This window comes from Cupressus sempervirens, chromosome 11, assembly GCF_028749045.1.
Source record: "Cupressus sempervirens isolate cs-2001-9-10 chromosome 11, ASM2874904v1, whole genome shotgun sequence".
Lineage (NCBI taxonomy): Eukaryota > Viridiplantae > Streptophyta > Pinopsida > Cupressales > Cupressaceae > Cupressus > Cupressus sempervirens.
Genome location: NC_143128.1, coordinates 471,234,714 through 471,248,843, shown reverse-complemented (window position 1 = coordinate 471,248,843; position 14,130 = coordinate 471,234,714). Strand labels below are relative to the sequence as shown.

The 14,130-nt window shown below is 35.1% G+C and overlaps 1 protein-coding gene across 1 annotated transcript; it reads right to left on the bottom strand.

Annotated features, from left to right (window-relative positions):
• Positions 1 to 8,478: 8,478 nt before the first annotated feature.
• Positions 8,479 to 11,921, bottom strand: LOC149530419 (uncharacterized). The gene is made up of 4 exons (XM_089809619.1): positions 11,007 to 11,921; positions 10,616 to 10,864; positions 8,900 to 9,085; positions 8,479 to 8,773 (listed from the first exon to the last, which is right to left on the bottom strand). The coding sequence occupies exons 1-4, from the start codon at positions 11,568 to 11,570 to the stop codon at positions 8,675 to 8,677; spliced, it is 1,098 nt and encodes a 365-aa protein (XP_089665745.1). The 5' UTR covers positions 11,571 to 11,921; the 3' UTR covers positions 8,479 to 8,674.
• Between the last annotated feature and the right edge of the window lie 2,209 nt (positions 11,922 to 14,130).

Sequence of the window (14,130 nt, the reverse complement as noted above, 5' to 3'; positions counted from 1 at the left end):
ATAGGAAAGTGACCTATTGATATGAGTAGATGGTATTCTAGGTTGAGATCTAACAACAGGAGGAGTGGAAATGGATCTTATAGGTGTATGTGTTATTGTTGCACTCCTAACGGGTGATAAAGATACTCTAGTCTTTCTTCCTCTAGGATTGGAAAATGAAATCTCTTGGTATTGAAACTTACCTCTAGAAGATGCTCTTGTTTTAGCTTTGGGCATGAATCATAGCAACTATGGTTTGAAACTAGATGTAATAGTGGAGTAGAGTTTCCAAGTACTTTATGGAAATGAGCCTCTTGAAGGCCTAGAATACTAAGAGTGGAACTATCTTCTCAGCATCAACTTGAAATTCTTCTCTTTTGACACTAGTAGACTTTAAAATCTTCTAAATATTAGTCCCACTAGGCACGCCAAAAAGTGTTGTCACAAAAGTTTTCACCCTTGCCTAAAGTTTTACCTAAGGGAAACCTCATGAAACATGTAGAAAACCTCCAAGATGTGGGATTTAGACTATAAGGTTGAGTCTCTAGAGAAGGTCATCTTCCTTTACTATTAGGATGCACCTAAGCTACACTTGGAGAGGAAAAGGGAGTAAGAATATATGAAAGCAAACTACCTAATCTATTCTAAGGAGGTGATGGACCAAAATAGAGTGTTTGAACTAATCTCTGCCTATACATGTACACTTGAACTATTATGACATCAAGGGTATATAGATTCAGACTTATTTAAATCCAACAATCACATGTAGATCAGACAACCAAAATTAATAACACAAGGAAGAAGAGAGTTCACTTATATATCATTCATAGGTCAAAAGAGATACACTCATGTGAATTGGAGATAGCCACAAAACATTTATGAGAGGTAAATAGATTTTGCGCATTCATTAATCATTAAAAGAGATAAGGCAAAATTTCATTAGGTCCAAAGGAAAAGGGGATTTATAGTGAACTTGTAGAGTGGTATTAGATAAATAGAGAAGAGTCAACCAGCCCTAAGAAGGGTTACAAAATTTTCTTTTATAGCGCAAGCATAACTGGGATAACTTCCACTAAAATTTACTCCACAACCATTGTCATTAAGTGCTCAGAGAACAATTAAGGTGATCCAAACAATAGATCTAATCTAGTACACTTGTAGAGACATGAAAATCATGGAAACCTTGACTGGAGCAAACCTTAAGTGATAGAAATGACACCATTTAATGCATAATTAGGAAAATGGATAGCCCAAATGGTGAAGAGATGTTCTTTGCATCATTTCTAGCCCTACATTCATTTGGGAGTGATTGGGATCGATCATGAAGATTAGATCATGTAGAAAACCACCTTTCTTTGTTCTTGGCTCAATCAAATCAGCAAGGTTAGCAGTCAAACTGAATCCCACAACTATGAAGCATCACATCAACTAGTAATATTATTTCATTTTTTTAGCTTGCGAAGTCCTCGTGATTTTGACTATCATATCATTTAATGTTTTCTACCTTTAAACTTAACTATGATGACTTTACAAGATTGTAACCTAACCACGAAGTGACTGTAGTTGTTACCTTTCAAATTGTTGGACTAATTGCCAATGTTTCCCTTTGAGATTATTGACATGGCTTAACCACCTCATGTGTTCTATAAGACTAGTGGTTGTATTAGGCATTAATAGGTTGATCTTTTGGTGCAACAATAACCCTAGCTTGTAACAAGTGGTATCAGAGCTTGGTTACAAGTTCAAATCTCCTCGGGTAATACTAAGAGGGGATCGTTGGACTAACCGCCAACGTTCCCCCTCGAGATTCATCATGACATGGCTTAACTACCTCATGTGTTCTATAAGTATTTGTAGACACCTAAATTTTTCCAAATCCCCTTATCCTAACCAATTAAATAGATATTTATTATTTATTCAATTACCCTAACTTTAATTAAATAAATTTACATTTATTTAATTATATTTGCCTTTCTTTGATTTAAATAAACTAAGGTTTATTTAAATCCTAGCCTTTCCACTTGCATCTTAACCCATTCACTTTAATTAAGTACTTCATTTACTTAATTAATTCCCTTCCTAATCTCGATTACTTTTCCTAGTCACCTTGCTAATCCACTTTTAATCCTAAGTGTGTGATCATACATGTGTAAGGAACACTCACACTTCCCACACCCCTCATGCCTTCCACACGTCTTGCATGTTTGTCCCCTTCACATGAGAGTCAAGGTGTCTCACACATGTGCGAGAGACCATGCTTCTCACACCTCTTACACTTGTCATGGACATGTCACCATCAAAGGTTATTCACATATGTGTGAGCATCTTGCCCCCTTTGAATGGTCAAAAACCCTAATCCACATGGAGTCTACTTGGCCTCCATCTCATTGACACCTCATCGATCATGAGAGATCCTAGCCTTTCATCTTGCATTTGAATCTCAACCGTCTATTGCATCTCTTTTCCTATAAAAGGAGAGCCCTCTCCTCATCTTTTCATATGATCTACTGTCTAGCCCATTGTTATGCTGCAGGAATTATGAGCAACCACATCCCAATAACAATGAAATCATCATCCACTTGGTGATTTCATGAGGTTTGCATTAGTAGATTAAACTCTTGTTATTTCATGTCATCCTTATTTGCATGTTTACTTCCATATTTTGAGGTGTATGTAATGATGTAGGAAGTAGTATAGTTGCTTATGCTTCTTCTTTGTAGCATTTTACATACTATAGTATTGTGGTTGTATCGGGCATTAATAGGTTGATATTTTGGTGCAGCAACCCTAGCTTACAACCTTTCTTTGTTCATGGCTCAATCAAATCAGCAAGGTCAATAGTCAAATTGAATCCCACAACTAGAAAGTGTTGCGTGGACTAGTAATATTATTTCATTTTCCAGCTTGCGAAGTCCTCGTGATTTTGATCACCATATCATATAACCTTTTCCACCTTTAAACTTAACTACGATGACTTTACGAAACCTTAACCTAACCGTGAAGTGACTATAGTTGTTACCTTTCGAACTAGTCCTACCATGTATATGTGTCAACTTATCACTTTTTCACATGAACTAACTACATTGCATTTTCACAAAGTGACAAAGTGATGATGATAGATCCTATCCCATCTGATAGCTTTGAAATTTTGTTAATCTCGTCAGCACACCAACCAATAGAAAACATGGCCCACACCAGCTCATCTAACACCTTATCCACTTCACCCACAGCCCACAAGAGAAAACAAGACCCACAATCCATGTACCACATGCTTTCTTTCTTGCATAATTTAAAATCCTTGCATCTTGAAAAAGCGAGATAGTGACAACCCTTGGATGATCTCGATCTGACGATGGATGAAAGCTCATTATTGATTATGTTGAATGAAGGGAAAGGGGGGAATGGTGCTATGTGGAAACATGTCACTTTGTCGCTATGACAAAAGAGACTGCAGTTTCTAACAATGATAAAGCGACAACCCCCGATTCTTTTGCATCTAACGGTGGATAAAATATGGGCCCACGGAAATATTAAAATGCACTGTCACTTAGGAAAAGATATAACCTAAGGTTAAAAAATTTATTTTATCGTGCCTTAATATTTGAAATTTTCAAATATATGAATGTTGAAACCTTTGAATTCAAATCATTATATTTTGGTGGGAGGGCAAAATTGGCCAACAATTATTGCCTTTGCATTTCCACATTTTGAGTTTCTTTGCTAAAAAAAACCTTCCTGTGAGTGCGAATTTTGTCTTGAAGTCCTACAGGTATTTTTTGCATGACTTTGTACTCTAAGAAGATGAGAGGAAGTCTAATTCGGTATGAACCTACAATCCACACTATCTTGTTAAGCGACCAGGCATGCATGATGCATTTTCAAGCCATAGGTTGGATTGACTACATATATAAGCTTACCAGTTGGGATGGTGAAGTGGCTTCTTAGTTTTTGAGCACATTGAGGGATGGTGTAGCTATGGTTGAGGGATTGAGAGTGCCATTAACTCAAGGAATTATGGTAGGAGTCATGGGATTTCCATAGGAAGGGGATGAGTTTTGAGAAAATTTTGATCTTGCAATTGCTAGAGCTCAATTTACATTACATACAAACCCATCATTAGAAGTTGACAAGAAACAAGGTATGAATTGATTGTCGCTATGAGAATCTTATAGGGATTATGCAATATATATCATAAATAATTTCACTTGTGAAGGTCAACAAACATTTTTTCATTTTGTTCACTTCAAATTTTTAAGTTACATACGCCATGACAACTGGCCGGTGAATGTTCCCAACTTTATATTCCATATTCTAAAGAAGAGGGTTTCACTTGTGTAGGGAGGTAATCTCAACATTGTTTCTCATCATTGTCTAATTAAGTTAATAGTGTAAAGGGCATTAAGAGACCAGACATATATGTCATGGGAAAATTTTCTTTTAGGAGAGTTTGAAAACTAAATTGTATGTCCTATAGGGTAGAGCGTAGGAAAATAGATTCACACTGAACATGAGAATAGTAAAATAATTGAAAGAATGGAATCAACATCTTCCTTAGAATAATCTAGAAGATCAAGGCATAAAAACCCTAAAAGATCTCCTAGAGTCTCTACGTCTAGATCAGTCCAAGCTAAAGGTAAGAAGAAAAGCAAAATCTCAAAAGAAAAGACTACACCCTTGTCTGTGAAAACTAGGGCTTCTAGGAGAAAAGAACAAGAAGAAAGAAAAATGTCCTCCAGTTCTTGTCAAAAGACAAAAAAAACAGTTCATGCAGTCTCAACCACTTCCAAAAAGTGGAAAATGTTTGCAAAAGGAAAGGAAACCCCAGTAAGGAGAAGTCATTGAGAGAAACAAAATTTGTCTACAAATGTACCATAAACTAGGTCAGTAATTGATATTGAATCTTTTGAGCCACTTGAGAAAAGAATGACAAAACCTAGTGATAGTCAACGAGAATTGTCTAATTCACCACCTGAGATTGAAAAAGAGAAACCCTTCGTAGATAAAAAGGGTGAAGAGCGAGTAGTGATTGAGGATGATTCTAGTTCTATTGAACAAAATTGTAGGTTTGAGAGGAAAGGTTCATCCTCAAGAGGACCCCAGGTAGTTAATGACCCTATTGACTCAAAAAATGACAATGTGTTAGAAGGATACTTCCCTATGGAAGAGGATATACCAGAATCACCTCCTACAATATGAAAAAGATTTTTTTTTGAAGAGGATTTTGGAGTTGATATGAGCTTTGTGATTGAAGTGGCAAAGCAAATACTTAATCAGGGTTTAGATGCACTAGTTACAACTGCTTAGCAATTTGAAAATCCTAAGAGGTCTAAAGTAGTGTAGACAGACCCTCCAGAGGTTAAAATTCTAGTTAATGATGATATTTTTGTTTTGAATGCACCAAGAGAAAATCCTATTAATTATCCTATGTCAAGTGCCTCTCACTTAATATCATTACTCTCTATTATTTCTTAGTTGTCTAATTAATTGACTCTGGAAAGGGAGTAGTAGAGATAACACAAGAATACTTTGAATCAAGTCATTGACAGTCATTATTAGGACCTCCTAGAAAAGGACTAAGAAGTGGAGCAACTACATACAAAGCTTGATTAGGTAACTTCAATGATTCCCGAACTAATGAGTTGTCATTCCCCATCTCCTATTTATGCATTGTTCCTTAAAGAACAATTTCTAAATTGTGAATTGACTTGTGTAATCAGGGATAAGTCCCCATCTTTGGTTGAACCCCTTGAATTTTCCCAAGCTTTCCACAGTTCTCCTACAACCATACGTAATATGTCATGTGAGCATTTTCTTTATAACTTTATAGTACCCAATAATAGAGAATGGAATCCTTTTCTGTATGTTGGAGATATTTGGTTAAGAGCCCAGATATCCTAGATATAGAATGAGATAAGTAGGAAATCACAGGCTAGACCTTATAAGGAACTAGAGGAAGAAATTCCCCTTTACCTAAGGCCAGAAGCTCAAGATCCCAAAACTTACTATTATGACTAGTTGAAAATTGCTCCTTCACATATAGGAAGTCATACAATTTATCCCCTCAAAGATGCAACATTTGATGGATATGTTGAAATGGTTGAGACCGAGCTGCCTGAGGCTATGAAAGCAATACTCTGGCATTGGGCTAGCATGTCTAAGGATCTAAGAAACAAAGAACCACACTCACCCCTTAATTTTATCATGGTAAACAAAAGAGGCCCTTGGTACATCACATTAGGAAGAGTTAGACAAAGTTCCTAGATTTTGCTCACCTTCTAGCCACCCATGCTTATTTCTCCCTTATTGGAAACTACAAAAAATTTGGATGATTATGATATGGTAGGAGAGTTAAGGGGATGGGGAAAGTACAGGGAAATAAAAAGGTTTTTACTGGAGCTTTGCAGAAGGGGGCGTGGGAAAAAAGGTAGCTGTGGATTATAGAGTGACAACTAGGGTCAAGAATTTTATGTTTGCTACAGGGCCAACAAAAGGCACAGTTAGGGGGAGATGATGAGGCCAATTTAAGACCTATTTTGGTTCATGATTTTATGCGTTTTTATGGCTAGGACCTGGAAACTTTATGAGTTTTTGATGGACTTGTTTAGACTGCCTATGTTTATATAGCTATATGCGTATGCACTTTGATATTTCTAAGATTGAATGAATATGTTGTACATATATGTTATATAGTTACATGGGATGAAATGTTGTGTCTTTTTATCTTGCATTGATTGGATAGTTTTTCCTGTGACCATGCGATAAGAGAAAAACTAATATAAGAAAAACTTATTATGAATTTTGTCTTGGATATGTATTGCAATTTTTTCATGTGCATGCTAATTTTTTGCAAAGGAATGGTGAGTTAGCAAGGGAAGAAGAGGTCAAAATTAGAAGTTAATGTGGTGATCAGAAGTTGGTTAACTATTTTGAGCTCATAATGATTCCATTACTTCCAGTAATCAGCGGTTGCCATTGCAGGCTGAGTCAAAACAGTTATCAACTATTATGGAGTGAATCTAGAAGTCATGAACTCCTAAATTCATGTGCAACTAAATGCAACTTACTCTTGTATTGAATGTTATTGTTTTGTATCTTCGATAATGTCAGATCCCTAATGTTGGAGGATCCTAAATTTAGGAAGTTATATTTTATGTTGATGCGATAAATAAGAGTTTAAATTCCCGAGCTAGTTAATTTTGTGTGGGAATTCTCTTGTAATCCAGCAGTAGTGATAAATACAATTCTATTGCTACAATATGTACTTGTATTTTACTCATGAATGAAATCATATTTACAATTCTTAATCTCTGAGTTGTTATTCATTCACTCTTTTGTGAGGGCCCATGTAGGAGGTGTAAAAGTAGTTCAAAGCAAGGCAGGGATTAGTCTATAGTTTCATAGAAGTATTTAGAACTTTGTTGCTCCTGCAGCCATATGGTAACATAACTGTTGGTTGTTTCCTGTAGCATAGGTAAACAATTTAGTTTCTTATTTGTAGCATTATTCCAGAGCAATAGGTTATACTACTATTTCATTCCTTAGCTTAGTATTTCCTTCAACATTTCAATTGCCTAGTTGTGATGACATTTAAGATGGGTTAGAGCATATACTTTGCAGGCATCATTTCAAGTTTACATCCTTGGTCAATAATTTAATGTGCTCAACATGTTATACTGCATGAGATGGGGTTGGGGTTGTGGCTTTATTTGTGCCCTGTCAAAGGAGAAACCAGTGTGGGCACGAAGCTGTAAGTAGGGAGGAATAGGGGTGGATTGAAGTCTTGCAAGGGAATCATTGGGATTTATGTATGAAGATTTTACATTGGCGGAGGGTATTTTGGCAAAGCTAATGAGCAGGGCCAACACGACGAAAGAAAGTAGGTAGTGGAGTGGATGGAAGGTGATGTCATTTTTTGTTGGAATGTGGATGTATGGGATTTCGGTTTGGGTTTTGACCCGGTACCCTGCGTATAAAACATCAAAGTTAATTTCTTATGATATGCATATGTGGGGGGACTATAGTAATATGTAATTGTAAACAGTTTATAGATGCTTATGATGTTAGAGGTGTGTTTATTATATTTGAAGTGATAGTATAGATAGTAGTTAGTAATATCTATTAAAATGATGTAGGGGAAGTGTTTATAGCAAGATATTGTAAGGAAGTGTAGAAACTGATATGTTTATGTTTTGTTATTAATAAAATATATATTACCCATATATAAAAAACGCTTCACACCATTGTTACATTTTATATCAATATTAAATTTCATACAACTATAATTTTTTGGAATAATAAGCTGCTCTTAAAAATCTCATTTTAATAAACCATCTCCATCCAAAACAACTTTTATTAATAATTAAAATTATTATATTGTATAAACTTCCAACCGAAACTTTTCTCTTTTCTCTTCACTAAAGCTAATGGAAGCCTGGAGAAAATTCTGACATGTCCTCTGTTTGGAACAACATACAATCAAATGATATTATTTTAGACATGTTTTTATTTAAAAAGATGATGATATTATAGGACCTGACTACTACTATTTATTCATTAAATAAAAAACAATGATTTTTTCCAAAACTAAAGGGTCCAACTCGTTTCATGATGCTTGATCTCTCAAGCATCTAAACAAACTTCTTATCACAACAGAAATGTGTTCCAGACTGCTCAAGTTGAATCCGTGATAGCAATATCATAATACTGCTCTAGTTGTCTGAATGACTTTAATGTTACATAAAGTTTGTTCAAGAGCATTCATCAAGTGATCTATACTCGGTGTGCCTTCAAGTCTCTGAAAAAGCAAATAAACAAATCAAACCAACCACCTATTTCAACAATCCCAAAAAAGGAAAATGTAATATTAAAATATAGATTCAAAAAATCCTAGGATCATGTGAAGTTTGAGAGAATCTCTTACTTCAATGGTTATATAGTACACCATTTTTCCTCCACTTGTGGCCATTGTTGATTGCAGAACATCTAATTTGAAGTTATCGAGAGCTTTGTGAGTTTGGAGGACTAATCCTGATCTCCATGGGCAGAGAATTTTAATGACAGCTTGCTTGCCAAAGCTCTCAACTTCAATCTCGGATGAATGCTCATCCTGAAAAAAGGAAATCAAAAATGAAAACTCAATAAGAAGTTGAACAATCCCAGCCAATCTGAGGGATATTAATGCGTGGAAGAGCAAACGAATGTCCACAATAAACAAATTAAATGACCTTTCCTGATACTAACAACAGAAAATTCAATGTTTAAATGGATCCCTTGGGAAAGCTGTATTTTGGTTTTAAGTGAAAAATATATAGAAATTGCTTCTATCCAGCCAAATGAGAGTATATTTCTCTATGTTAGGGGGAAAACTGGTTTTTGGGTTTTTTTTTTATGGGAGCAGGGGACGATAAGGACTGCAGTGGGAACAGCTATATAAAACTAGGGAAATTTTAAATATTCATATAAAAATGTGGATAAAGCAGACTCATATGAATTATAGGACTTTAACATAGAATGTTTGTGTTAAATAATTCAACTTTAGAGCTCATATGAGAGTGGAAATCAAACAAATTATTAAAACTGAAACATTCATTTTATGGGACAACCAACAAAAAGGTTTCGGAGACATCTTGAAAAAAAGGAGGCAGATCAAATTTTGGCTGAAACATATCCAGGGGTAACAATAATTATTCTCAATTTATTATTCATGTTGTTTAAAGTGTAGCATTGGATTTTTTATGGAGAAATTTCATATCAATTCAGATATGTTAAAACTTCTTTAGCTGAGAATCAAAGATAGGAATATAAATTCTGACAAAGTCGATCAGGTTATGATTCTAGCCCCATTTCTTACACTCTGAGAATCCTAAACTTAGGAAGTGTTAATTCTTTATGGGCTCTTTCCAAGCCATTCAATCTCAATAGTAGACCAAACGTCCACTGAGAAAGAAGCATTACATTTTCCATATTATAATAGAAAAACTGTAGAACCTTAATACATCTGGCACAACAAAAAAATATTGCAGAAGCTTAATGGGTCAATGACTAGGAAAAGGAATGTTTATAGCTATATCAACAATTCCAAGTCAACAACATAGATATGTTACACTTTTAAAAAAGTGGTTATCCAGCCATCAAAACCTACCATAGCATCTATTGTTGAATGCTACATTACTGCGGTTTTGATTTCTTATCGATGAGGACTGCGGTTATTTATTTAAGATGATGATACAGTAAACAAGCCATAATCTATTCTTATTGATAAAAAGTTAAAACTTCAGCTACATAACATCCAACCATTAATGCTATGATGCATCCTGATGACTGAATAGTTTTTGTCTAAAAGAAACAAAATGAAGACCAAATAACTAAGGCTAGTAAAGACCTCCAATCTGGTTGATATTAGAAGGGGATGTCTAATTCTACTCGAGGGAGTGTTAAAGCTCATCTCCCTGATAGAAGTTGGTTTAGCTTTTTCTGAACCAGACGGCTTAAACATCACACGCTAAGGCTTGGTTCTCAAACTTAAAAAAGTGTTAAATAGTCAAAATTGACTTATTTTTCTAAATTAATTTTTTTCCACAATGTCTGATCATTAAGGACGAGGGACATTTTCAGCATACACAATCTAAGCTCTTACCCTGTTGCCTTCACCGAAATGCCTGGAAAAGGTCCCAATGTCCTTAATAAACTCATTTTGATTTTCCATTGATTTGGAACTCTCAATTATTCCTCCAAATCCAAGGTGGGTTGTAGAAGAAAAGTTCTTAGCCCCACCAAGCTTGCCTTCTTTTTCCTTGATGGTTTTGAGAGCCTGAAGAACCTTGACCTTCTTCTCCAGCTCTACCAAATGTTTGATGGCCTCTGCAACTATAGATGCCTTATCTCTCTGAAACCATAAAAAAACAACCAACTTCAACGAATTCTCTCCTGAAAAAGTTCACATTCACATCGCTATACTTTTTAACCTTACAACTTGAAAACATATTTCATGAGCTGTGTGTAAAAAAAACATTCGTGTTCACGCTTACCTTTGACAGCTTTGGAATAATGGACCTCAATATAGAAAACTTCTCATTCATCTCTTCCCTTCTCTGCCTCTCTGCAAGAATGTGAATCTCTCTTTGAACTGGATCTCTTTGAGGGCACTTTCTCTTACAAGACCTATACTGAAATATCCCATTTTCCTGCTCCTTAACTGATTCATTCAACTGATATATGTCACCTGAATAACTATCACTTAAAACAGAACTTAAGGAGTTACAATGTCTTAACTTGAGACATCCTGTAGCATTTGATTCATTGGGCTGCATAACATTACATATTTGAGTAGCTTGAAAATGTGAAGCATAATCCAAATCTTCAAATTCTCTCATCTGCTGACCATGGTCAGATTGCAAAACAGGAATTGCGGATTGTGAAAAAGGAATTTCAAAACTAGAAGAATTATGGATTGTACTCGGCAATGGTAGATTTATCTGTGAGGGCTCCGTGAAGATGTTTTCTCCATTGGACAAAACGGGTATCTGAATATCTTCAACCTCCAGAAAGCCATTGAAATACTGATCAAACTCATCACCCCAACCATGATCCATTTTCCTTACTCTCCTCAACTCTCAATCCCCAATTTTTACAAATTTCTTACTCAAACTGATAAACAGTACTCTGCCTCATCAATACCTAGAGAGGTTTTAACATACATAGTTGTCTGTTACGGTGATTTAAGCATCTAAATCTTTGTGGTGTAAAACAGTAACATGTGACGCCATCCCCAACGGTGCTAAATTGTCCATAATCAACAATTTGAGCTCTCAACTGGAGAATATTTTAGAAAACCAACAGAAATCGGCAAGCAAGTTGGGCATTTTGTCACTGGCGTAATATCCGAGACTGGCATAAGAGAAATTATGTAGGGAAGAATCTATGAACATTGTTGATGTATGGCGTGTGGATCTGTCTCCAAAAGATATGTCCTTAAGCTATTTAATGCACACTATTCCCTACTATTTTTTGTTCGTTTTGTTACAAGCCTAATACAATCCAAAAGGACAAGTTGATGGGAAAGGCTCATATAAGTCAACCAGCTCCTTCACTCCACACAATTTGTAGTACAAGTGGATGGAGGGATTTGGAGCCAGCGTAGATTTTGTAAGATAAAATTAATTTTATGATTATAGATCATAGATGAGTTCGGATTGGAAAGCAGATAACTATTGGAATTTATATATTAAATTGTAATATTTAGATTTAGTTTGGAGGTTTAGTTGTGAGTGTGGTATCTTCAAACATGTGTGGATTGGAGCTGAAACATTTCGCTGGTAAAGTGGTTATCAAGGTGTAAACTTCTATTAGACCATTAGGCTTGTAGGTTGTGTGCCTTTATTAAGTTGTTGAGCTTGTAGATTTGAAGTGTTGGGATGAGGTCTCTTATTTGTGGTCTCACTAGTTCATAGCTTCGGATCAAGAGTGTTTCATGTGGAACCAAAGGACATGACATGCTAGCATCATGGGTCATGGTAATTGTTTTGATTAGGCATTAATAATAAAGATTGTGGGTGTGGAAGCCTAGTAGGGGCACAAGCAAGTGAGCATACCAAGCCAACAAGGGCCTTCACAAAGTAATTTAAAGTACCCAATATGGAAGTGTAAGACTATGGGTTGAAACCTCTTTGGTTAAGAGCCAAGGACTAAGGGATGTATGTTTTGTCAAATAAGCTTGTGGCACAATTGTGGCTTAGTCACATCGCAAGACTTGATTCCAAGGGGGGCTCATTTGGGCTTATTTAGATTTTGAATGCCTTGAACTAGAAATATATTGAATTGATTTGTCATGTAATTAGACGTTTGGTGTGATATTGTTTTAAGATAGCCCACAAAGACTCAAAACTACACAAAAAGATAAAAGACAAGGAGAAAGAATATTTTATATCATTTGTACAATGCTTGTCTAAGCAGAATTTGAATGTTAAAAGATACAATCTCATAAGGAATAGAGTCTCATGTAACCAAAAGGAACTCCCACAGGGTGTAAATATTACAACATAATAGTTAGACATACAAATACAACATATATTGATATTTGAAAAATAAGCAAGGGGATACAAACCCGATTACATGGATTGTAAGGCCCAACTTTGTCAAAAATATATATCTATGATACAAAACCCAACCAAGCAGAAATCAAAAGATTCATTTGAAGATCATGTGCTCATATGCAATATAAGGTACATATAATTGTCAAATCATAACTTTCAATCATCATCAATAATTTTATCGATGATGAAAATATGTACTAGATACTCAATTGAGGAATGGTTCAACACCAAAGATAACCCATAGGCTCATCTTCCATCTAAAGGAGATAGATAAATAATACTTTGACTGGAGATTTGCAAACTAGGGGTCCTAATTCTTGGTTTGCTCATTTAAAAATTATCACTATAGAAAATGCATTAAGGTCGAACTTTTAAGAAGCATGCAATAAAATTCAATTTGCAACCCACTTCATAAGAAAACCAAACACGTTGAGGAATACAAAGTAGATAAGTCATTTATATGCATTTCATGTTTTAACAATTCGACTAGCTAAGGATTTGTAGTGAGATATAAATTTTCTCATAATTAGGAATTATATTATGCACATTGACATCTTGTAATTGTGTAATGTTGTGTTTATATACTTACTTATAGGCCTTTTGTATAGCAGGCTAGTGTTTTTCATAGTGATAAGTTTGGGATTAATTGAACATTGGTTACTAGTATAACATTTCTACATAGTCTATCTCAAGTTTTAATTAATCATATTAAGGATACCTCTATCTAGGCCCCCTTATAGTTTACTCGTGCCCAAAGTGAAGGAGAGGTTATTCATTCTCAATAGTTGGTTTATCATTTCATTTCTTTATAATAAATTAGAATTTTATTACTCTATGTTTATACCCTTTATACTATATTTAGGGATTTGGGAACCTACAACTTTGAACACCAACATGCCAAACTTATTCTAGTTTAATCAAAGGGTATTAATTCAATTCAAATTCATTTATTGTATTAATATTTTGTGAGAAATGAGGCAAGATAAATAGCTTGTAGTACTCCCATTACCCCTCACATTCTTCTTCCCATATTATTACTCAATCTTGGTGTAATCATGTT

Bases quoted from the DNA above. Each gene is read 5' to 3' on its own strand.
- LOC149530419 (XM_089809619.1), bottom strand. From the start codon at position 11,570: ATGGATCATGGTTGGGGTGATGAGTTTGATCAGTATTTCAATGGCTTT. The intron at 10,865-11,006 runs GTAAGCGTGAAC...TTATGGTTTCAG, and splicing joins TTATTCCAAAGCTGTCAAAG to AGAGATAAGGCATCTATAGT. The intron at 8,774-8,899 runs GTAAGAGATTCT...TTGCTTTTTCAG, and splicing joins TGTACTATATAACCATTGAA to AGACTTGAAGGCACACCGAG.